This window comes from Myodes glareolus, chromosome 27 (assembly GCF_982192425.1).
Source record: "Myodes glareolus chromosome 27, mMyoGla1.1, whole genome shotgun sequence".
NCBI classification, from domain to species: domain Eukaryota; kingdom Metazoa; phylum Chordata; class Mammalia; order Rodentia; family Cricetidae; genus Myodes; species Myodes glareolus.
The window spans coordinates 10,351,923-10,377,207 of NC_142052.1; the positions used below are offsets into that span (position 1 = coordinate 10,351,923).

The 25,285-nt window shown below is 37.9% G+C and overlaps 1 protein-coding gene across 3 annotated transcripts in view; it reads left to right on the top strand.

The window, feature by feature from the left end:
* The window catches only part of Sema3a (semaphorin 3A), a 475,159-nt gene extending 453,732 nt beyond the window's left edge, over positions 1-21,427 (top strand). For all 3 annotated transcript variants that reach the window (XM_085684250.2, XM_085684251.2, XM_048433584.3), the window contains 3 exons: positions 3,472-3,539; positions 16,397-16,539; positions 17,979-21,427. In XM_085684250.2, coding sequence (XP_085540376.2) covers positions 3,472-3,539; positions 16,397-16,539; positions 17,979-18,434 — 667 coding nt within the window. In that variant the 3' untranslated portion in view covers positions 18,435-21,427. The remainder of the gene's footprint in view (positions 1-3,471; positions 3,540-16,396; positions 16,540-17,978) is intronic.
* The last annotated feature ends 3,858 nt before the right edge of the window (positions 21,428-25,285 follow it).

The following is a 25,285-nucleotide window of genomic DNA, read 5'->3' on the forward strand; positions in this document are numbered from 1 at the left end:
CCTAAGCAGTGAAAATGATGATTGGGTCAATGTGTTAGTGGGTACAGTCCTTGTCATAAAGGTGTGAGGCACTGAGTGTGATCCCCCAAATCTACATATGCTGGATGCAGCATGCACATCTGTATCCCCAGCGCTTCTGTAGCCAGTGAGAAGGGACAAGAGACAGAGCAAGCCAGCCAGCTTGCTGTGCATATTTCAACAAACAATAAAAGATCCTACTATAAGCCCATAGGGAGAAGGGCACCGAATCACGAGGCAGTCACCCCAGTTCCACAAATGCAACTATGCAATAGGGCACGTGCTTCACTGTCTCAACACACGGAGACACATATATACATAGATACAGCAAAAGCCAAACGTTTCTTCCTATGTTTAAAAATGTTGCATTGATGTCCTCAGTTTATTAATAAGGATTAACTAATATTCCTAAATGTATCTCCTTATTCACCTCAAGAAATTATATGTCCCTGTTATTCCTGCATCGTCCTGTGTTTATAGCGCCCTAACTTGAAGCATAAAGCTACATAATCAGAGCTCATTTGAGCATGTGTGTATGTGTGTGTGTATACTACTTATGCATTTTGAGTGTTATCTTGATACTACTTACAGTTATTTGCAGGAAATTGCTAAATAAAAGTTATTGTTTAAATTTGAAAGTTATTGACAGGTGCGGGAGAGGTGGCTCAGTGTGTACGTGTTTATTGCACCAGGACCTGAGTCCAGAACCCCAGATCCCAGGGGAAATCCTGGTAAAAAAAAGTCCCACGTCTACACTGCTGAGGGTAGGGAGTACAGAGGCAGAGGGACCTTGAGAGCTCACTGATCAGTTTCTTTGTGAGTAAATTGGTGAGCTCCGGTTTCAGACAAATCAGGGCTCTGGCTCCTTGTTCATGAGAAACTCTGTCTCAAAATGATGCTAATGATGATGGTGGTGATGATGATGATGGTGGTGATGATGATGTGGTGGCAGAGAACATCAGAGAAAGACACTCATTAAAGTCTGACCTACACAAGTGTACAGGCACACATACACACACACACACACACACACACACACATCTATATGCTCAAAATACATTTACAGCATACACAATGCAGACAAGTGCAAACAAAAGTTGACTGAGAACAACACAGAGAATTAGCAAAACTGCAGCTTCCTATGCAAGGTTCAATGCTTAAAGAATGGGGAGGATGAAGGGGGATTTGAGGAGGTGTAATAATGTGGTAAAATGCAATACATATAAAATTTTTAAATAAAAGCAACAAAACAGAATGGTAATATTATCAATTAATGTAATATTTTTTTCAAGAAAATACTCTCATATTACAAAGAACTGTTATATACATTTTAAAGTTGTAAACACATTAATTCACTATTGTTTAATAAAATAAAAATAGTTTTTAATTTGACAAAGCACTAATATAACCATTTTCTCTACTCTTTCCCGATAGCTGCCTTTCTTTATTGATACTTACTGTTTCAGGAAGATTTAATGACAAATGAATAAAAGATATGAAATACCTTGTTAATGTACCTTTATGTTTAGTACCATGCACACTGACCTCTTCAAACAGGAAGTCTCAATCATCCCTAAACCATTATACTTTAGGAGCAATCTAACTTTGTTTTAGCGTAGATAGCATTTCTAAAGAAGCTCTGTATATCAACCTTTCATCGTAGTGAAGTGTGTTCTGTAGCATTTGGAATATTACAAATAAATAGGAAAGCATTGCCCTAACATCCACTTAAATATTTTCGTTGGTGTTTCAGATAATATTGTCTTACTATTAAATCATCTACAACTGGGCCTGGAGATATGGTTCAGTGGTTAAGGGGATTTACTGCACTTACAGAGGACCGCACCCAGCTCAGTTCCCAGGCCCACATAGATGGTTCACAACCATGTGTAAATCCAGATTCAGAGTCTCCAGCTCTCTTTTCTAGTCTCAGGGTACATCCATGAATATACAGATACACAAATATATACATACAATAAATAAATTTTTTTAAAGTATATCTTTTTAAAGAAATTCACCAACAAAGTAACTGCACGTGTCTCACACTAGATACGTGTTTGAGGAGTGGGGTAGAGTCCTTATACCAAGCTTTTAGAGATTGAGCATTGAGTAAGGCTTCCCCAGTGCTCTAAGGTTCAGGTTTTACACTTCTCTTTCTGGCTCAGTTTTCAAATGTACACATCTGTTTGATAGTCTCTCTCTTTCCACAAGCAGAAATCCTTAAATACTTTAGACTTCTAAATTCATGAGTGCTGTAATGAATTCCATGTTGGCAGTTCTCAATGACCAATAAAGGCGCTCTTTTCAAGGATGGTAACGAATTGTATCGCAAGAAAATACCTTTAAATTGATGAAAAAGAAAATAAAATTGGCCAAGTACAATCAGACTTTCCATATGTGTTACATACATTCATTCTCTATATTTCTTATCTCTCCATTTTCATATCTATTTTGTATCTGGTAGCAGGAGGGCAGCTCCTCTCCCAAGTTTGTCTAACTTCAGGGACCTTCACATACAGTTTGAGAGCCCTGGAAAGAACACTAACTCTAGTTTCATATGTACATTCTTCTCTTTTGTAAAACAGAAGGCCATCTTGGTTCACCCATTCTCCTAGCAAAAGGAGAACTTACCTGTAAGTTCAACATTTTTGGTTGTGTTCCTCATCTCTCCAATGCACAAATAAACAGATTTGCAGTCATAGGATAGAGCAGTCATGGTGGTGCGTGCCTGAAACCCCAGCAGACTGGCCATGGCTGTAGGATGAGACCCTATCTAAAACAGAAAGCCAACGCTGGAGGTATACTTCAATGGTCGAGCAAAACAATAGGCTCTGAGTTCAATCCTTAGTACCACAAAAGACCAAATGATACCCAATAAAGATGTTTTTTCTAAAATACTGATATAAGTAAATTAAAGGGCAATAAAAGTAAGAATTCTTGGTTTAAACATTCAAAAGGTAGACAATAGTTTATTTTAAAAATATGTCTGCACAGTAAGGGAAATCTTCATTCATGTGAATTTTAGTTTTGAAGCTTACACCCACGCTGATGATGAGAACAATAGTTCAATCATGTTTAGTCAATAGTTCAGTCATGTTTATTGAAGAAATGGGTTGCTGTTTAAATATATTGTACTTCATTTTCTCTAAAATTAAGGTCAGAGCTTCTCAGTGTTTGATTTGTTTGCTTGTTGTTGATGGATACCTGGTAGAAAACAGGCAAGGAAGTCTACTAGTGATAGTTTAAAGACCTTGGGCTGTACTTGCTAGAATCAAGCATCTTAGTTTTCCAGTTTGATCACCTTTAACCCCTCACAACAGCCACACCAGATGCAAATGCATGTCTTGCTTTATTGTCTGTAATAATCAATAGGATTTGATTCTTCATTCATATCAGAAATCCCTAACTGATTAACATAGATAGAATAATGTCTCTTAAATGTAATTATTTTAGGCGCACAAGACGACAAGACATTAGAAATGGAGATCCGCTGACCCACTGCTCAGACTTACAACACCATGGTAAGTCACACTCCTTGTCTTTCAACCTCTCATCTTCAAGTGCCAAGAGTGCACACATCTTTTCAGATACTTAGCAAAAATATGGTCTGATGTAAAGAAAATGCTGAAGAATGCACAACACAGGAGTAGCTTTATGATCACAGGTATAAGAAATTCAAGATTTTAGATTTCTTTGAGATATAAAACTCAAATTTCTTACACGGACAAAAAGAAGCCCGGTCTATGGACCTACTTTTACATGTCAGCCAGCCAAAAGGGTAGGCAACAGAAATTTTTATTAAAATATATCAAACAAACTTAAAATAATTAATGTTAAAACCAACCAAGAAGCCATATATCAATATGCCGATGCTGCTAAGCCAGCATATTCTTTTTATTTCACTCAGATAGACAAAGAAGCAATGTCCCTATGTTAAAATTCTAATTGTATATTTCCTTGAAGTGGAATTTGGAACCAATACACTGTATGCTTTCTACAAAATATTAAGACATGTTAAACGACACAGTTGCATATTTAATCTGAAACATCAGCCAACCTCCATTTAAAATGAATCACTGGAGTGCAAACTCCTTCTCCCTATTTCAGTTTATGAAATTAATAATGAAGCTGTGCTTCCCTCTGCTGGGGAAACTTCTCAATGGCAGTGACACTAATGAGCATTTAAAAAGTAAAAGTTAGCATGCAAGCATGGGCACTGTCACCAACCGTGATTACCCTGTTTTCTCTTCAGGTACATTAGACAGCATCACAAGACACTCTTGCTATTCCTTAGTTAATGTTATTTGATTTACTAGGTGTGTCGAATATTCTTATCCTATGTATGCTAAAGAGGAGCCACCACTACACGTAGCACTTGAGTGCACAATTGCAAAATCTGTTACCTTCTTGAAATGCAGGCCCCCTTGTTCATAGTCTCAGTGTGTTGGCATCAGCCTCAAAAATCCTTGGTGGAATTGTGGGAGAATCAGGAGGTGTTGGAGCAAAGGTTTTAAAATCCTCCGCTTTACACAGTCTTGGTCAGGGGCTTTCCTGTGGGTTACTCTCCTGAAAAAAGACCAGAGAATAGGAGCAAAGTTTTAGCTTCTATTACCTCTGTCTCAGACTGAGGTAAACACCTGTACTAGCACATTCTCTCTAAGTTTTACAGGGAGCAGTCTACACTTTCACAGTTGACTAGCTACTAATTTTCCATGAATTCATTTCAAGTGAAAATATTATACAATTTTATTTCACAAATGAGAAAATAGTAATTATTAATTCATCATATTGAGGAATTTATGTGCTTGTATCTTGAGAGATGCAGATAAATACCAGAAGCAAAAGCAGGAAAAACTTAGGTCATTTCAGTCAGACTATAATTCATAGGTATCTTTGTGGGCATTTATATTGTTGTATTGAATATAAAATTTTGAATATTAGAAACATTCAGTAATTTTGAATGAATGGTAATGAATCATCTAAACAATTCATAAAATAATGGAAACACTTAATATTTAATTTTCTAGTAGAGATTTGAACTAAGTAGCATCATGAAAAAAGAGATACATTTTTTTACCAACATCATATTCAAAAACGCAATATGATTTTACATAATACCGTTTATTAAGAAATATCATTATAAATACTAAAGATATGTGTCAGTAACATGACTAAGCTTTATTATGCTCGGCACCTTTGTAAAAGGCCCGACCTGATGTAGTGTTCTTGTAACCCAATACTTGGGAGGCAAAGACAGGCAGTTGCCAGAAGTTCACTGTCAAAGAAACATTGACGAGCACCCTCTGGTCTCCATGTGCATTATGTGTGGACCACACCCTTACATATGTATATCTGCAAACATGAATATGCACACATATTTGCTTACACACACAGAGAAATATCACTGTGGGCTGTAATTTGATTAACAATAATTATTTATGTACATATCGCTAAACTGTTCTAAAAATCATAGCAGTTATACATGTATCATCTTGGTGATGTCTCCATTGGTTAGCAGGCCTTTGTAGCAAAGTTCTTATACTATTTCAAAACAGTACCTACTGGAGCTAGAAATATCTCATATACAAATGGAAAAAATGAACAAAGACCTTTTAAAACTATGACATGTCCAAATAAACATTGTTAATTATTGAATAGTTTCCTTTGAGGCAACGTTTCTCATTTTGAAGCTATTTTTGGGCGGCCTTGTGCTGGTTCAAGCCTTTGAAAGTTAAGTGGATAGAGCTGTTTAGCAGTAAAGAGAGAGGATTGCGTGAGGGAGCTCTTCTCCAAACAGCCCAGTTAGAATCCATATGTGCTGTGGAATGAGAAGGAAGTGGAGAATGTTAGTGTTACAAGAACTCCATCTATTGTTTCTTTTTGGTTGGTAACCACCTCTGTTTCAGGTTTGAGATGGGATTAAAGGTCCAAAAAGCCCACAAAATTCCAAAGCCATAAAACCCTTCCTCGAGGGTCTCTGTGCTCGCTGGCTGCTTTTGTTGCTAATTGATCAAATGTAAAGCATACACACCATAGGTTATGGTAAAGTTCAAATGGGAGGAGAGCCAGTCAGGAATCCCCATTTGGCCAGGCTCAGTCTTACCATTAGGGATCCATGAATTATCTCCAAATAATAGATGTCAATATTTGAAAGTAAATGGGCCCCAATCCAGGGTACACCCCTGTTTAAATCATGCATGTTGTCTTGCTAATGTCACTTCTCACATTCAATAAAATATATGTGCTCATATGGAAACAGGTAGAGATATGAGATGTTTTTTTGCAGAAAGCTCCTAAGCAACATGCAGCCAAATTATACACTTCAGTATGATCGCTTCCAGCTGTAACGGTAAACACACTCTATTTTATATATCCTGAGTTTTTAATAAAGTGACTCTCTATAAAATACCTTGAAATTAAGGTGAAAGAAACTGCACTTCTGATATAACCTTCAACACACCCTCACTGAATGTTCCCATTGTGCAAAGTAGTAGTCAACTCGACTGTTCTGGATGAAACAGAAAAATCCACTTCACTTCCCTTGATCCCAAAACAGTCTTCTCTGGCACCGTGGTGACTCACGCAAAGCCTTAGTATCAAACCCTAATAGTACATGTGCTGGGAAATTGTGTCTTTCTATAACATGCCAGGCACAATACTAATGTAGAATTCAGGTTGTTTCCAGTCCATTCCTTACCCTCAAGGGAGAGTACGCCTGCAATTGGAGCTTGTCCAACTTCACATTTAAGAAAATGACTGGCCAACTCAATTACCTCTCCAGTGTCTCCCTTTTCCTCCCTCCTTTCAAACCAAAATGAGCCGTAACACGATTTATGATTTTTGTGTCCAGAAAGCAGAAAGCTTCATTTTTAAAATTCATACCACCATCTTAAATTTCTGGATCATGGAGACACTTTATGCCCCATCTTCTAATTCAGTGGCATCATTCAACTTCACTTTCTAATAGCTTTCTTGGCTGTTCTGCATACATGCAGTTCCTTTAGAGTGCCCCACAATAAAATATCAACCGAAGTCAATCTTCTAAATTATCTCTGCAGCTAGCCCATCTCAATTTATGTCTTGATTGGCATCAAAAATCATACCCAAATTTCATAAAATCACTTGGGCAGTACTCTTTTGGTCTAGGGAGCCGCAAGTTTAGTATTTTGAAAAAAAAATGATTCTATGATCTGTACTCTACCGTCTTCCAAATATGAAAATGAGCACTTAACCAAAAGGGGAGCCTTGAGATCTGATCTCGGTGCTGACGTCATCCTTCTCAAACCCCAAGTTCCATAAATTATCACTTGCCACATATAAAGTAACACTGAGGAAGATTAAAGATCCTATCACACCATGAGCTGCTAAGAAACAAAATGGTCCATTAATGGCAATCTAGTGCAGGATTCCAGATTCAATCTCTCAGATGAAATCTTCAATAAAAGCCTAAGGGGGAAATAAATGCCCATGCAAATGAAGGAAACAATAAAAAAAATGCCAAATCATAATCATAAGTGGAAGAAAACAGAGGACCAAACTGTTCTTTGATTTATAATGCGGTAGTAATGAAGGTTTAAGATTGGCATTCACACAAACCAGGTAGACCCACGTCTTCAGACAGAGAATTTAATCCCAGCATATGTCAGGTCAGTAGTGTTTGACATGGGGAAGAAAGATAAGGAAAAAATCCTTCTGAAATAAAGAAGCGTCAACCCTGATCAAGAGCAAAGGTAAGACACAGCTAACTCAGACCAGTTCAGATGTAATGAGTGTGTGTTGAAGGAGCAAGTCATATGGTATTGCCTACTATGGCTTTTATGAACGTCATTCAAACTCGGTGCACTGGAGCAATCAATGGAGAACAGTCGTCCTTAGATGTTGCCTTAGGCGAACAATCAGTTACGTGGACTAAATATGTGTGAAGCTTGCAATATTTTCATTTCTTTACAATAATCTTCATCTTTATGCAAAATAATCGATTTGTGCACTGAAGTTTAATCACGTTAAAGATGGAATCTAAGCTGTCTGTGCTTTTTCATTTCCAAAAGGTATAAGGATCAAATATCATCATAATACAAGATGGTATTTTCATTATTGTTTATGGGAGGGTTCTGCTTCTGCAAATGATTGTTTCCTATCTCCCATCAAATCGCTTGAGGAAAGTAAATGAAAGATTAAATTCTATGTTTCCTGTTCTCTTTTTGTGAAGCAATTGTACCTATGGCAATGTTGCTCTGGCATATAGATTATTTTACTCTTTTGGTAATGCGTTCACTATAAAATCATGAAAATAAAATGTACCAGATGTTGCACATAGACCCATGATATTACAATAACTATATTACATTGACACCACTCTTTAGGCTTTTGTCTCTCATCATGTCCTGTTCTAAGAAACACTGTAGTCGTGATATTAGATAGGAGAATATAGCTGTGGCCGGTATAACTATTCCAAACCTCATGTTTCATTTCCCAGCAAACACATTGATCTCATCATTATTTCAGAATTTTTTTTCTAAAAATAAGATACACTATCAAATTAGTGACTAGAAAGTTACTTTCTCCAATAAAATAATTACTGTAAAATGATACTGCTAAGAGGCCCTCGCCCGTCAGCCTGTCCCTCTCATTGTCCATATGCTGACCCGCACAATCTGAGAACCAATCCAAATAAATAAACCTAAAGACAGGCGAAATCATGAAAAGTACCTAAATTTTACAACTCAAAACATGATCTCCGAGTGGATAAGTAATGCCCAGTGCCCAGAACCAAAAACACATCCTGATTTGTGCCTAAAATGTAGTTCATAATTTTAATAGGCTTTATCAAGTCGATATCTACTTTTTCGGTAATTTCTCAGTTAGTCTTTTTGTCCTTGACAACTCACGTCCGTTAACCTTCATTAAAGTTGGCCACATCTCCAGGAGACGGATTCCAAAGAAAGGTCTGTGCTTTCCTATGGAAGCCTGCATGACAGTCCATCAGCAGTTACAGAGACTAACGGCTGCACACAGCACCACAAACACTGAAAATCCACGTCACCGAAATCCCATTGATAAACAAGTGTGATTCTTTTCACATGCTGTAATTTATATTTCAGATTTTCCACTCCCCCAAACATAAACAATTGGTAAATTGCTTGCTGTTTATCTACATTGCAGATGTAAAATGCATATAAAGGCTATGGTATAATGATTTTTTTCTTCATTTTCATTTTTAGTTGTTCTTATTATTCCATGACATATAACCCCTCCTCCACGATATGCCTTGTGATTGCCTGCTACTAAGATGTTTTTCACCTCCTTGAAGTCTTTGTGGTTTTAAAATGTTGTATTTTACAACATTTGTGGCTAGTCATCTACATATCAGTAAGAAAGACGTAATGATCAGTTGTTCAAGAACATAATGCTACTGTTTTATGTTTCCAGAGTGGTGGGCCAATGCTTCCTTTTGTCCTGCTTGATGCTTCACAGGGAATATAAATGAAAAATATTACAAATACAATGTGGAAAAACAACTAGAATTGATTTGTCATCTCATAACCTAGTAACTATATTTCCAAAGTATCCAATATGACTCGTTAAATTACTTTATATCTATCTGCCTCTCTTTCGACTTGTGTTTGATTTTTATGGTTATTGTCTGTGAAACTCAATTCTCAATAAGGGAAAAACACATCAAAATCCAATACCTGAAATCAAAGAAGGAATGACTATGTGGCTCACTACCTCATCCATCTGTCTCCTAGATGACATTGCATTTTCCAAGAGTGTTACATTTGTTCCCCTTTCCATCTTGGAAGATGTTTATGGGGTTAAAATGGAGAAGGAATAAATGGGCAGCTGAAATGTGATCCCTTCTATTTCCGTGCTATTGGAAGAGAATCAAATGCTAAATAAGGCCTTAAGCAACATGATAGTTCTGGCCAAATGATGAATATCATGACTTTCTGTTGTTACAAAAGGAAGCAATTTATTTAACTTCTTTCTTTCCTCCCATTCTTTCTGCTTTATTAGTCTCGTTTCATTTCCATAAATTATCCCACTAAAAGAGGAAATGATTAATTGAAGATTGCTTCCTCAGAAACATTATTTCTTGTCATTAGCAGCTGCAACATATTGAAACATTGCGTTATCCAAACATACTGCTGATTTTTAAATAATTTTAATATTTAGTTGCTTTCAATTGTTCTGCTCTAGTCAGATTGTTGAACCCAGGAGAATTTATTATACCAGGTTAATAACTATACCCTTAATGTCTATTGTAGTTTTCAGGACAAAAGGCTATAGCATAAAAGAGAATTTAAATTTTTTTAAAGTAGATTGTTTTCTTTCTGAAAATGTACATCATTTATGAACCATGACTAATATAGGCTTTCATAAAAAATGGAACACTATGCATATGACATCTCAAATGCTTTATTCTCTTATTATTTTATATTATAATTTTTGATATGTAATATACTTAATCATACGTATCTTCTACTACATCTCAAACCAATTACTTTATTATTAAAATTAAAATATATCCATTTAATTAGTAGTTTAATGAAATATTCTACCATAGTAGGACTATATAATGCCTTTGCCATTTTCTATTGGTTAAGCTTAGAGTCTGTTGTGCCTGTGGGTATCAAAATTTATAAGATTTCCACATTTAAATACAGTGTATTTATTTAGGTTTGTTGCTCAGCAGATATCTGATAAGATTTTTTGATGGCCTTTCTGCTGAAATTATAGTGGGCATATTAAGGGAGAGAAATTATTAATTTAGCAATAATTGCAAAAATAGGACTACATGTTTCACAAGGAGCAAGACAGTTCACGAAGCATTGAAGTTGAGGGGCATTCTTTAATGCTTTAAAGGAAGTAGGACCGGCATTAAAGGCATCACACGATTTGTCTTAGTGTGGACTCAACACAGAATTTTATGTTGAACAATGCAACTATTGCAACACCCGTTGCAGCAGCATCATTGGTAGTCATGTGACTGCTGCTGTGTGCGGACGCTCCACTAAGGATTTTCTGTTATGGTTTCTTTTCCATGAAAGTTTGTTCTTCTTACTTGTCTTCTATGTTCTGATTCCCTCAAAACAAGCCCCAATGGTGCAAGGACAGAAACAAGAGTCAGCTGCGGAAGTCTCTGCACTTCCAAACAAACTGACAAGGGATGGGTTGGTGGTGACATCAACATTTTAAAATATATGTGTATAAACATATAAATACACACACACACCACACACACACACACACACACACACACACACACACACACACACACACACATATATATATATATATATACATATATAATGCCAAATATGTTGAAGCCATGGGAATACATTAATAATGGTGAATATACTTTCTGAGAAATATCTCTGCTTTTTCTGAAATGAAAATAAAATCGAGTAAAGAAAATCAGTGCTGATGGAATTTCTATCCTCTTCACTGACAGACCATTGGCAGTTTTAGCCTAGTTTAGTTTTGAAAGACTTGTTTATCTGTAGCATGTGTCTCTCTATCTAGGGGTTTCAGGGCATCTATGTGTGCACACACTGAGAGACCAGAAGAGACCCAGTGTCCCCTGCCGCTCTTTTCTATCTTTTGAAGCATTGTCTCTTGATATTCTAGGCCAGGGGATTATGTTTCCTTCACTGGACTGGAAGCCGGCAAGTCCCAGCCGTTTCCTGCCTGCACACTACTCCCAGATGGAGTTACAGGCCACTGCTGGACTGAACGTCAGGTCCTAGTGATTACACAGCACGTTCTCTGACCACTTAGTCATCTCTCCAGGCCCTAACTGGCAATTTTATAGTCATTTCTTCTGGCTTTTTCTTTTGTCGTTTAATGATCTGAGAGACTTAAATTATAAAATGATTGTTGATTTCTTTTTAAACCATTTGTGCATAAAGTTCCATTTCGAAGATATGCCCAGTTGCTAGATAGCAGCTAGATGTACGGCTGTAAAGTCATGGTATCTTCTAAATAGACAATGAGGATCTATTTAAACATTTTTTCTTAGCTAGCCTAGAAATCATAGTAGATGGGATAGTGCATTCCTACAACCCCAGCAATCAGGAAGCTGAGGCAGGGGCACTGTGAGTTTCAGGCCAGCCTGGGCTACAGTTCCATCCCCCACATCATAAATGACAATCTCATCTTATGGAAGCCACAGCATGGTGTCACCAAGATGAATTTTAAGAAATAAAAAGAGGGGGCTGGAGAGATGGCTCAGTGGTTAAGTGCATCGCCTGCTCTTCCAAAGGTCCTGAGTTCAATTCCCAGCAACCACATGGTGGCTCAAAACCATCTGTGATGAGGCCTGGTGCCCTCTTCTGGCCTGCGGGCATATACACAGACAGACAGAACACTGTATACATAATAAAAATAAATATATATATATATATATATATAAAAGAAATAAAAAGAAATGGAAGTTCTGGCGACATACATAGTCTCTAGGTGCTAGGAATCTTTACAATACGTTCAAGATAGTTTGTAAGCAGTTTTCTTTTACTAAAGCAGAAATAAGGCAAAGAGTAAAAGGCAGTGAAGAGAAACACTCAGAGTAAGTTCTGTAAGAACAAACGTCACCAGCGAGAATGCACTTCCTGAGATGTCACGGGCGTATTATCCATTTGCCTGATGGTGTTCTCTAAGACAGCAGAGAGGAGGAGGATCCCAGAGTTCATTTCCACTGACCAGTTGTTATAAAAGAATCTTAATAACTCCCCAAACAGGACCTAATGTTTCCCAAAGATGGACATACAGAAAAGACTGCAAGGCAGCAGGCTCCAGACTCAGAACGTTGTGATGTAAACCCAGGGAGCAGCAAAGTGGAGAATTGCTGGAGGCGTCCTCAGCACCCACCATGTTCCCAGCCCAACACAGCTTTGTTGACTAAATTATCCATTAACACTGTTGCAGGACCGCTGCTCTCTGGGCAGCTGCCTGATCCAGTGGGGGAGTTCAGATTATACTAATCCCAAATACGCAAGACTTTAGATCTTGCAGGAAACTTTTAATGAACATTATGTCAGATTTGACTCCAACGGAGTAACTGCCTTCAATGTCTGTCTTCTATGAAATTAAAGTATGGTATTATCTCTTACAAAATAGATAAGGAACAAAATATCGAGCATGATGAGAAGACAACAATGGGAATGATATTTCTCCTGTTTACACCTTTTTATGAGAAGAAAGGATTGCTCTGATGGGGGGAGGGAAAGTGCGACAGTGAAGCTTGGATGTTGTGTCTTCAGCATTTCCTGTGCTGCCCAGCGCTTTGCAAGTCACTGGGGGAAGAAAAGTCAAAACAGATAATGGATGCTTCATTTCCTCCTAGACGTCACGTTCAAAATGTTTATACAGCATCTCTAAGCATAAAGTGAAGTAAATATGAATTTGACAAAGTCACTGAATCTGAATACTGAAGTGTAGGGCGTTTGCCTGAGGTCATCTACGGGAACGTTCTAGTCCTAGATTGGAAGTTGGCAACAGTATATAGGTCACACTACAGAGAAATTAACAGAAAAAAACTGAAAACAATGGAAATTTACCCTTTATCTTTCCAGATGAGGCATAAAATCAACCTAACAGCACAAATAAGAGAATCTATAACTGAAGCCATACCGGAGGACATCCATGTGCTGATCGTGACCAAGAGTTATTACAACAGGATGTAGGCGGCCACTGGTTGTTAGCTAGAAGATGTTTCTCTTTCACTTTGTTTGGAGAAAGGGGAAAAAGCAGTGGTCACCTCAGTAGACAAATGGTCCTGAAGGTATTGGCAAAAGTAGTTATCAAAGCAAACTAACTAGGGACACCAAGCTCACGAACCAAAGTAGCCAGGTGCTGCTCCCTCACTTGGGTACTGAGACTGTGGCGGTTATTATGTTTCTTAAAGAAAATCATTACTTTCAAAGATGTACTATAAGCATTTTGATATGAATTTTCTGAGACTATAAAGAGAACAGAAGAGATGCTTTTCTCCATATAAGAATATATCTGTTACTAGGATGATTTTCTCTTGCTACTTGAGAAAATTTTGTTCCTACTAGAAGAGGCAATAAAGAAAAGAAAAGAAATAAAAATACTAAAAGAAAATAAAACCTAAATTAAAATAAAACTCAGTGCTAAAAGAAATGTTTAGTTTAAATGGGAAACAGACTAGGCAGACTGCGATTTCAAAAATATTTTGATTAGTTACTTGAGACTTTTGCATATTGCGTTTTAATCCTATTAGATGTATTTTGATTTTGTTAGATAGTGTTTTGATTTTGTGTGCACGAATGCTTTGTCTGTGTGTATGTGTTCATCATGTATGTGTAGTACCCACAGAGGCTGGAAAACTTTCACCAGATTGCCTAGTACTGGAGTTACAGACAGTTGTCAGCTGCTCCGTAGGCACCAAACCTGCAGTCCTCTGCAAGAGGAGCACATTCTCTGACCTCCAGAGTCATCTCCCCAGTCCACTGACACACCCATTTATAATGAGGATCTCTTCTACGATTCAAGCCACACTGGTCCTCTTCACTATGTGTCAGCAAAAACACGTAGGCTTCTATTGATGAATCCATCACATTTATAGATTCCATCATGAGAATATTTGGCTTAGAGGACATGGATGTTAAGAGAACTTAGTGGGACTTTCTGATATCGTGGTATCACATATGTTGCAATTCAAGCACTGAGACGTAGTGAAGGCCACATGTCCAAACATGTCTTAATCTAGCAAGTTTACCCTGCAGAGTAACAGGAAAGCATACTTAATATAAACGCCATCAACTTCCATGGCAAAGCATTCTAATTATTTGTGGCAGGTTATGAGGTCCAGATTTGTTGGCCCTGGTGCACACAGCAGTTCTCCTCTGTCTAGGGAACAGATGTCTTAAAGAGTAACACAGGGACATGTAGAGAGGGGAGAAAGGCATGTCACATTCACTATGGAACTTAGAATCCACATATATACATACACATACAAATGCAAATATATGTATGTACCAAAGGAGAGAAGCAATGTGAGTCAGAGTCAATTAATTGTTGTTTAGTTTCATTGTAAATTGCATCTTTGCTGTTTTCAGGGCATTGATGTCTAACAAGAAGGGAGTCATCTATGTGCCAGGGTCAGAAGGATTTTCATGCCTGCCTAGGGCAGCTGATAAGCAGACAGCGGAGGCTGAGGCTTGGGATGGTGTCATGGCAGACGTTTGTTACTGCACAGTGAGCGCTGGGCAGCGGGAAGCACAGGCCACACCAGGGATGGGAAGAGAAGTCTTCAAATGCTTTAACCCTAACATAAGCAAATCCTATTGCTTATGACAGACAAAAGTGCTACGTTGATTAAGACAAGAATAAAACTGTCAAAGTGATGCCGAAGAGGAGGGGAAATATTTTGAAAATTAAAATCCTAGCTGAATTTGAAGGAGCGAGCAGAAATGTTTCATCCGTCCACACTGTCAGCTCTCTGTGCATGTGAAAATATATTTATTATTTTCTAAATTAATTTAATGAGTTCCAGATTGTTCAGGATGTCATAATGGAAACAGGATTACACAAGATAGCCCCGAGTTTGGTCCTCTCGCTGAGTTTTACCTAGTCTCTCTGTGTCATACTTTTGATCTGAGCTATGTTTCAGTTACCACATTGGAGGAGGTTACAAAAAGGGCAAAATAATAGAAACTTAATCAGGAAACAGATTTTTGTATTGCTGCCTTTTATTATGTGCTCTTGCCATGGTCCACAGCTTAACTCTGGAAAATAACAAAGGGTATGTCGTTGTTAAATAAGAACAATTGAAACCATATTGCGTTGTAATTATGTGAGTTTCCACTGAGCCATCCCAAACATTTGACAACAGTTGGTCTTCAGGACAAACTTGTGAATTCTTCAGAGGTTATTGGTGGGGGACACAAACATCCTGAACTCTACTTTCTGTAAAATGCAAGATAGATATTGCTAGGTGAATTCAATTTCACAGATGAAAAACAATTAAAAAGCAGCCAATGGTCTTGTCAGATACAGCTCTTTTCTCCAAAAGTGGAATCTGATGACATTCCTGCCAGAGACGAGGATAACAAATGGGCTGCACGTCCTGGAGTCCACAGTACAAAGACCCAAGGTTATGGTGAACATGCACAGCGCTGTTCATTTGATGCTACTTGCTGGTAGACAAAACTCTGCCTGTATTAACCAAAGCCAAAGGATTAATATACTGAGGCAAGCGTTTTGAAACCTTTGATTGGCTCTTTATCTTTTATTAATCTGAAAATGGCTTCTACAGAAGCAATAATTTCTCTTCCGCATTTCCAAACAAATGTTTTAGAAAATGGAGTTACCAATTAACATTTTCTTGTTTCCCCTTCTCATCTCTGGCTAGACAATCACCATGGGCACAGCCTTGAGCAGAGAATCATCTACGGAGTGGAGAACAGTAGCACGTTCTTGGAATGCAGTCCCAAGTCACAGAGAGCCCTGGTATACTGGCAATTTCAGAGGCGAAATGACGATCGGAAAGAGGAGGTATGGGACTTGAGCTGACTGAATTATTTCTGTCTGATACATATGTTAATTCACCGCGGTACTGTTGAGTTGGACCTAGGAAAATACTTATTACCCAACACAGTGCAGAGTCAAACAATAGATCTTTGGACAAGCACCCGGTGTGAGCTGCTTTTGTAGCAGGCTACGGAGAAGAAACAAGTGCAGCTGGGTAAGAGTTCGGGCCCAGGAAGCGCTCTGGGCACGTATTTCAGAGTCCTTATTTCTTGCCATGGTTGGTATAAAAACACTTACGTATCCTACGTTTGTGCATTAAAAGAAAAAAAAATCAAGCGTCCCTGGAATTGTGAAGTTTGCTCACTGAATTCTGCTATTTCTCTTCCTGTGTAACTTCTGCAAGTGGGAAAAAGTTGGGAGAGAATCAAGTACTTCCTTGATGTGGAATGAAGAAATTGCGTCCCATCATCTATGCTGGTACTAACTATTAAAACAGTCTCAGGAAGATCTTCCTCCTCAATAGATACATTCCCCCTACAAGTGTAACATCTTAGACAAAGAAAACCACACAGAAAGCTCCAAGCTTTTAAAATTACTTATGAGTATTAAAGAAAGGTGACCAGAATGCTTCATTCACTTGTAAAATACATTAAGTGCTTATAATTTTGCAAGTTCATTATGAACGCCAAAGTGAAGACAACCCCTTAGTTTGGGGTCTTTTGACATAGTAAGCCCTTTTTGAGTATAGAATTACATTGTAAGCAGTAAAGATGCTGTGTCCATTACCAGTTATGTTCTCTGTGATTTCTATTGTGAAGACGATTCCAAGTCAAAGAGAGGCTAGATGCATCCCGGAGTGGACCCTCAGATCATGTTACACCCAGAACTTTCCAGCTGACCAATAATTCACCAACCCTAAAATGCATGTTTTCTTCTGTTTGCTTAAATACTGATATTTTATTCTGATCTTAACAAATTATATTATGGAGTCATTTTAATACTTTATTTTCTGGGTTTTTATTCCTGTAGCTACAAGTTCATTATCTAATATTGACTGTTTATCATATTTGTGTATGTGCTTTCGAATTTTAAATGTTTCTTTTTTCTTTCCCCCAGCTATCCTGAGTATTTTGGATAACAAAAGGTAGCTTATAAAAACAGAGAGGAGAGCAGAGAAAAATGTAGAGCTCAATAAAAATCAATTTAAAAAAAAAAAAAGACAGCCTGGAAAGTCCCATTGGGGAAAAAAATAAACAGTGGTATTATAGAAATTTTTAAAGGGACCTGAAAAATAATTGGTAGACACTATAGCTTTTTCCCCAAGACAGACTTTTTTTTTCATTTTAACTTTAAAATGTTAATTTCTAAAACCCACCTCAACAAATATCAAGTTTTTCTAAACAGAGTGGCAGCCCTTGCATTTCTCCTAAATCTGCGTGCTTTCCTCTGCCTTCCCCTGCTAGATCAGAGTGGGTGACCACATCATCAGGACAGAACAAGGCCTCCTGCTTCGCAGTCTGCAAAAGAAGGACTCGGGCAACTACCTGTGTCACGCCGTGGAGCACGGATTCATGCAAACTCTGCTGAAGGTGACCCTGGAAGTGATCGACACGGAACACTTGGAAGAGCTTCTTCATAAAGATGACGACGGCGAGGGCTCTAAGACCAAAGAAATGTCGAGCAGTCTGACGCCCAGCCAGAAGGTCTGGTACAGAGACTTCATGCAGCTCATCAACCACCCGAACCTGAACACCATGGACGAGTTCTGTGAACAAGTGTGGAAAAGGGACCGAAAGCAGCGCCGGCAGAGGCCAGGGCACTCTCAAGGGAGCAGCAACAAGTGGAAGCACATGCAGGAGAGTAAGAAGGGTAGAAACAGGAGGACCCACGAGTTTGAGAGGGCACCCAGAAGTGTCTGAGCGGCACCACCTCCCAAAACCTCGAACAAGTGCAAACTTGCTTAGATAATAACTGGAAAAAGGCAATACACGACGGACATGTTCAAGGCACTATGTGGATGTTTACAGTGGTGGGAAATTCAACTGGGATCCACCAATCGCAATTAAGGCCGTGGGGAACGTTCCCAGCAGGCTTTCTTCAGAGTACCGAGGCCTGACGGAGATCGCAGGTGAGCAGAGATGTTCACATCAGCCGACCTAGTGTTTCCTCCAAGAGTTCGTTTTGCTTTCTTCTTTGCCTGAGAAATATAAAAATGTCACTTGCCATATTGCCATTGAGGGTAGAAAAACTGTATGAGCAAAGCCATGTTATTGAAGCGAGCCTTGAACATAAACTGCATGGATTTAGTAAGCAGATGAATATTCCAAAACGTGATTGGATTCCAGGATGTTTCGACTCCCAGCACTCGCATTTGTGTGGACTCAAGGAATGAGATAAGGCGAATGAGACGGAGTGAAATAGCGTGTGGAAATGTACAAACATAAACCAGCCATCATCCGGAAGAAGAATGGAATACACTGATCTACTACTGATGTCTTCTTTCAGCTTTGATCTAAAGATGTATTTTATTAAAACTATAATTTAAATGTACCATGACAAATATGCAGTAAAAAGGAGCTGTTTTCTAAGCTAGCGTAGGTTTTTGTCTTACACTTATTGTGATGTATAATTTGTTTAAAACTTTCAACTGCGGGCTGCTCTTTTTCACACTTTGTTTTCAGTTCTGAAGGGGTTAGTCTATTACTTTAGGTACAAACTCTCACCATTAACTGTTAATTATTGACACCAAGAGATGAATTATGATTTTTCCCTTTGAGGAAAGCAAATAGAAGGTTTCCCCACCATCCCTGCTTTTAAGGTATTATTGAAGTTAACCGTGAGTTGCATAATGTTCTTAGCCAACTGAAAAACTAAGACAGCACAGAAGGAAAGAAGACATTCATTAGACACATTCTGAAGAATCACAGAAAAAAGAGAACTGTGTATCTCATGAAAATCCCATTGTCCTATCATAGTGTTAATAAAATGTCTCTTCATTCTTTGCTTGAATATTTGCATGCTATGTGAGAAAGGACTCTCCCATGATTCCACATTCCAATAGGGATTCTATTATTTTATCTTTTAATGACTTCTGAGAGAAAGAGAGAGAGAGAGAGAGAGAGAGAGAGAGAGAGAGAGAGAGAGAGAGAGAGAGAGATCAATGACATTTAGAACACCTTAATGACATTTCCCAGCCATTTCTTTCTGAATCAACTGCATTTTTCTTTACCATTTATAATACAATTATTCATATGAAGAACATATGTGTTTTCATCTCAATGAGAATGAATTTATAAACTATTTTCAGAACACACATTTCACTTAGAAAGTGCAAACTCTTTATTTTATTAATAATGAATAAGAAATACAAAATACTTCAGAATTACTCCCTTTGTTGGCTGAAGACGGTTTCTAGAGAATTGTAGAGTTCAAAATGCAAGAGACTTTTTGCATTCTAGACTAGCTCATTGGCACTCCATTCTTCACTTCAGGAGTCCCTCCTCAGATCTTTCTGCATGCACAGAATGCAAAGTAAACATCTTTCTGCTAATTAATGAAGTGGCATTGATATTTTAACTCTAGTTGTCTCAGGATTCTAATTAACTAAGCATTAATTTCTCACCTCAACTGCAGTAAATGGTTGTTCCCTCTCCACTGAAATATTTCACAGATGGAAGCTCATGTTTCAGTTTTAATGATTATTTAAATAAACAATTTGTTGACACGTCTTTCAAATAAAAGCCTAAAAATATTCTACATCTGATTTTAGGCTCTTTGACTAACATGGTGTTGCTTTTGGAAGAACATCCTCAAAGGCAAGCTGAGTTAATAAATTCTTTGAAGATCACACTTTTTAAAAGAGATTTGTATCAGAAATAGTAAATCAAAGTCAGGGTGCTCCATATAAGCCATTCTCATAGGGTTTTATCAATTCGAACAATTGATGTTATGTTCTATTCTAAAACTGCAGCTGAAACAAGTTTGTTTGTGATTACCTAAGATTCTCATTTATTTCTAGTTCTTAACAATAAAGGAATTCAAGGAATGAAGAATATATGATAATTTCATGGATGCCTTCCAAAATCTGAATGCATTTGATTTAGCACGATGAAATTGCAATAGAAAAAAATGTTTAGGCTTCAATTAAAGGTATTGCAAACAAACACATATATTGGCATGTCTTTGTCAATTTACCATGTCTGAGTTTTCAAAGGAAGTTATTGGTGCAACTTGAGAATAAATAAATCCGATGAGAGTCATAATCTGCCAATGTGTATTGAGAAAGGTCAGTTTGCACGAAGAATGAATGTCCCGCTTCCTAACTAATTAAGATGGACTTCGGCATATGCATGTGGCATCCCAGGGGAGACCTGCATAGGAGATGCATGTGACGTAAGCATATCACCTCGGCAGTCTTAAAGTCTGAGAATTCAGATACCTGACAGCGGAGAAATCAGGTCCCGCTGATAGCAACAGTAGCATGTCAATGCATGCAGATACACACTGCTCCTTCTATGTACAGCTTAGTGGTTTCTAATGGTATGTGTTTAATATTTTTGCTACCTACACATTAGGCAAAGAGGTGTAAATAATTTTTGAAAAGACGAGGAAGAGCAGTGTAAACTACAGGTTTCTATAGATGCTCCATTTCAGTGTGCGCAACATCATCCTGGCGTGCAAGGTTTCCTACACGAGTAACACGCTGGCTTATGTACTACTTAAGGGCAGAGAGTGTGTGCCCCATAAGCATGCGTTTTGCCAGGTGGAGAATTGTTCCGTATCTGTATTTGTCGTTGCATTTCAGATGGGAACGAGAAAACTGGAGAGAAAATGTAATGATATTGCTGCTGTAAATTATTCCTTTTTAGCATGTATTCAGTTGCTAAATACACATTTCTTCAAAATATTGGAATTCAGATGTCTTTACTGGTCTCTGTAACATATGGAATTGAGGAACATAAGCTCTGAGGCTGGAAAGCCAGAGTCAGGGAGCTGCGTAATTAGCTGACAGATTTCCTCTCCGGACGCATCTGTAAATTGTATTCTATATTTATAGTGACAATGTGGATTTTTATGCCCTTTAAATTAAATATTGTTCTCTTTATGCCGTACCTGGGAGGAAAATATGGGGTTGAAAGTCTAGAATGTTTTGCATCATCTTTTTATTTAGGATCAATACGGACGCCAGATAGCTGACAGAGAGAGGCCTGCCCTGAAGGTCACAGGCAAGCATTGTATTAACATGGATTTGTTAGTGTGATGTTTTCAAGCATTTCTTATGAATTTCTCTTTTAAACACAATCTTAATGTAATGAAAGTCCATCAGGTATCTTGCCTTAAAAGACACATTTGACAAACAGGACTTAATACTTTTATATAACAAATCCATACTTTTAATTTTATCTTGGTAATAATTATTTAAGGTCAATGCTAATGTTTGTAATACATGTTTCCATAAAGAAGAAAACATTATTTTTCAAAAGTGTGCTAATACTATTAGTTTGTTATACTCCCGAAAGTTTCTTAAATCAGTTAGTTAAAGAATCACACATTTGTACATTAATAAATAACGATGACCCCAAAATTAAGGAGAGTAGAGTGCTGGAGGAATGGGATCATTATAACTGGTCTATCTCCCTGAGTGGCCTAAGGAGAAAAAAAAGGTTGATTTCAAACACTCAAGCACACAGACACAGGTGATGCTATAGATAAAAGCAGAAAGATATTAAGTCAAAATATTGAGAGTCAGAAGGGGCAACACAAGCCAGTAATCTCCTAGAGGATGAAGAAGGCGTAATGCGAGTTTGAAGTCCGCCTGGGCTAATGAATGGGATCCTACCGCAGGCAAACAACCAAAAGATTTAAAAGAAAACAAATTTCATCTTCTGGACACTTTGTCCCTTAAAAGTAGACGTGGACCTGTTTGAACCTCATGGCTGTGAACTGGTGAGGTGATGTGATGCTGAGTGAGGCATGGTGGCCCTGCTCTCACAAAGCTTAAAATGAAATAAACAGTGGCGCATGTTCCCATCACATGTGACAATCCTTTTCTCTTCTTTAGCCTTAGATTAGAGCAAGGCATCTACCTTAAGTGCTCTCCTTCTGCTTTGCTGCCCCACTCACCACAGTGGTGTGATGCCCCTGCTATTTCCCTCTCTGGACTGTGGTTTTCTTTCCTTCATTTCATTTTCTTTTTCCAAGACAGGGTTTCTCTGTAGCTTTGGAGCCTGTCATGGAACTTGTTCTGTAAACCAGGCTGGCCTCAAACTCACAGAGATCTGCCTGCCTCTGTCTCCCGAGTGCTGGGATTAAAGGCCTTAACCAACCACGGCCCAGCCTGACTGTGATTTTCTTGAAGTCGAGGATTTTGCTTACGACACGGTCTCATGGAATGCAGGCTGGCCTTGAACTCACTATATAGCCAAGAGAATGAATTTGAATTTCTGCTCATCCTGACTCTATCTTCTTAGTGAATTTGAATTTCTAGTCATTCTGAATCCACCTTCTGAGTGCTTGGATGGTAGGCATGCATCACCATACCTAGTAGGGTTTGGGGCGAGGTGATTTTCCTCTGGTACCTTGTATGGTGCAAAGTAAAGATGGAGCTTGGCAAATCAGTGCTGAAAAGATCCACATTGCCATGGGCTAAGAGTCAAACTCAAGGTTCCAACATAAATGCTGCCATTGAGAAGGAAGGGAAAAGTAAGGTTTGAAGAGTGATGTAGAGCCTCTCCGAGAACAAATGACAGACAAACTATGACTTAATCTACCAGGATTTTCCCAGAAGAAAGAAAAGCTTCTTTAGGTTGCAGAAATACAACTAAGGAGAGAAGCAGTGAATGCTGTATTTTCTTTCAGGGAACAAGTATTCCAGATGAATGGAACAAAGTGTTCATGGGGGGGGGGGCAAAGTATCTCAGTGCTTTGAGTCAAATGGCATATGAATTTCTGAGTTTTAATTATTTTCTGTTCATTGTCATCATCAGCCATACTATCAACCCTGTCAAACTGAATTATATCTTAGGTATTCTTCCTTACTTCTGCCACACACTGCTGGTCTTCCTTTTTTTTCTTTTTCATTTTATTGAAAATAGGTGTTTTTCCCTTACTTAATATATCCTGATTACCGTTTCCCCTCCCTCTACTCCTCCCAGGTTCTTCCCACCTCCCCTTCCATTGGGATCCACTCTTTCTGTCTCTCATTAGAAAACAAAAAGAGATAATGATAAAATAAAATGTAATAAGATGAAAATCTAGCAAGCAAGTCTCTGTGTCTTGTGCCTTCTATTGGACTCCTTTCTTTCTCTGTGTTTGTTTCGTTAAAATCCTATGTCTTAGCTTCCTTCACAACACTGGTATCATTTGTCTTTTCCGGGGATTTCACAAACTTTTCTGTAATCTAATCACCACATTTTGGCAAGATTTTGAGTTCCTCAAAAGAGTAGCAGAAAGACGCCAACTTCACTGTATAAGCCCACTATGCACTAACTCAGTGCAAATGGTAATTTCTGTTCTGTTCACCCACCTGCAGGGTTCAAAACGTTGGCCTTGACAACCAGCTTAGCCTTGCTAGCTAGCAGTGTGGCTACTATAAAAACACCTTTCAAACATGAGTTCTGTATTTGTTCAAGGTCTCTCCGGTAGAGTAATTCATATCCAAGCAATGCTTGTTAGGCAAGCACACATGGTCAAAGGCAAAGAAGTATATTTAAAAAAATACAAAAAGTAGAAAGGAAAGTAAGAATAGGAGTCTTAGGTTCACCTTGCATTTGTCAACCACACACCATTATAATAAACTGTCACTCTTGTTCTCATAGAACAGAAATGGATTTTATTTCTTTCCACATGAACATGACATGTGTAGACACAATGTTTATTTATATAGAACCTAAGCAAAAATCTTCTTACATGTGTTGAAGCCATCACAACATGGGTAATCTTAAAGTTTTAATTCAGTCCCTCTTCTCTGTGGAAGACTCCTTGGAGCATTAGACACCAGCAAAAATATTCTAAATCTACGGTGCTTGTGTAGCCCATTTTTTAATGTTTTATTTATCCTGTTGGTAGCTAAATCCAGAAGGTTAAACTTTTAAAAGACAAATTTTGTATATAAAAACCATATAACTTTTCTACTTTAGTTGATATTTTTAATCTTTTTTTTTATTTCCAGGGAGGGTGCTTCCCAATGTTGGAAGAAAGTGACATTTTTCTTACCATCAAAATCTTTTCTATTACCTGGGCAGTGGTTCAAACTACTGCTAAATATAAACACATCAGTTCAGCCCCACGTCTCATACATCTTTCCACATATTCCCATGAACCTTGGACCATAACTAATCTATGCATTTCATTTGAATTCTTAGCATCTACTAGGTGCAGACTCGTCAGCCATTTTCTCTTTAAATTGGTTTACCCTAATGACAAATTCATTGAAGTTCTTTAGTTATATTTGATTTAACGAAGTGAAATGATCATCCAATACATATTATATAAAGTACAAGAAAGAGATACCTGGTATTTACATGAAGAATTGTACTGCTAATGAATCCATAGAACATTTCAGTTTATTAAAAGTTTTCACTTCAAAGAATAAATGTGTACAGATGCCAAAAACATTATATTTGCAGAAAAATGTTGTTTACTCATTTGGCGTTGAAGTACAGTATTATTAAAGTTTCCCCTTTAACTCCATAATTCAAAATTTCTAAAGTAAACAAAAAATCCATAAACAATATATATTTAGATCACATATAAATACAGATGGTGACTC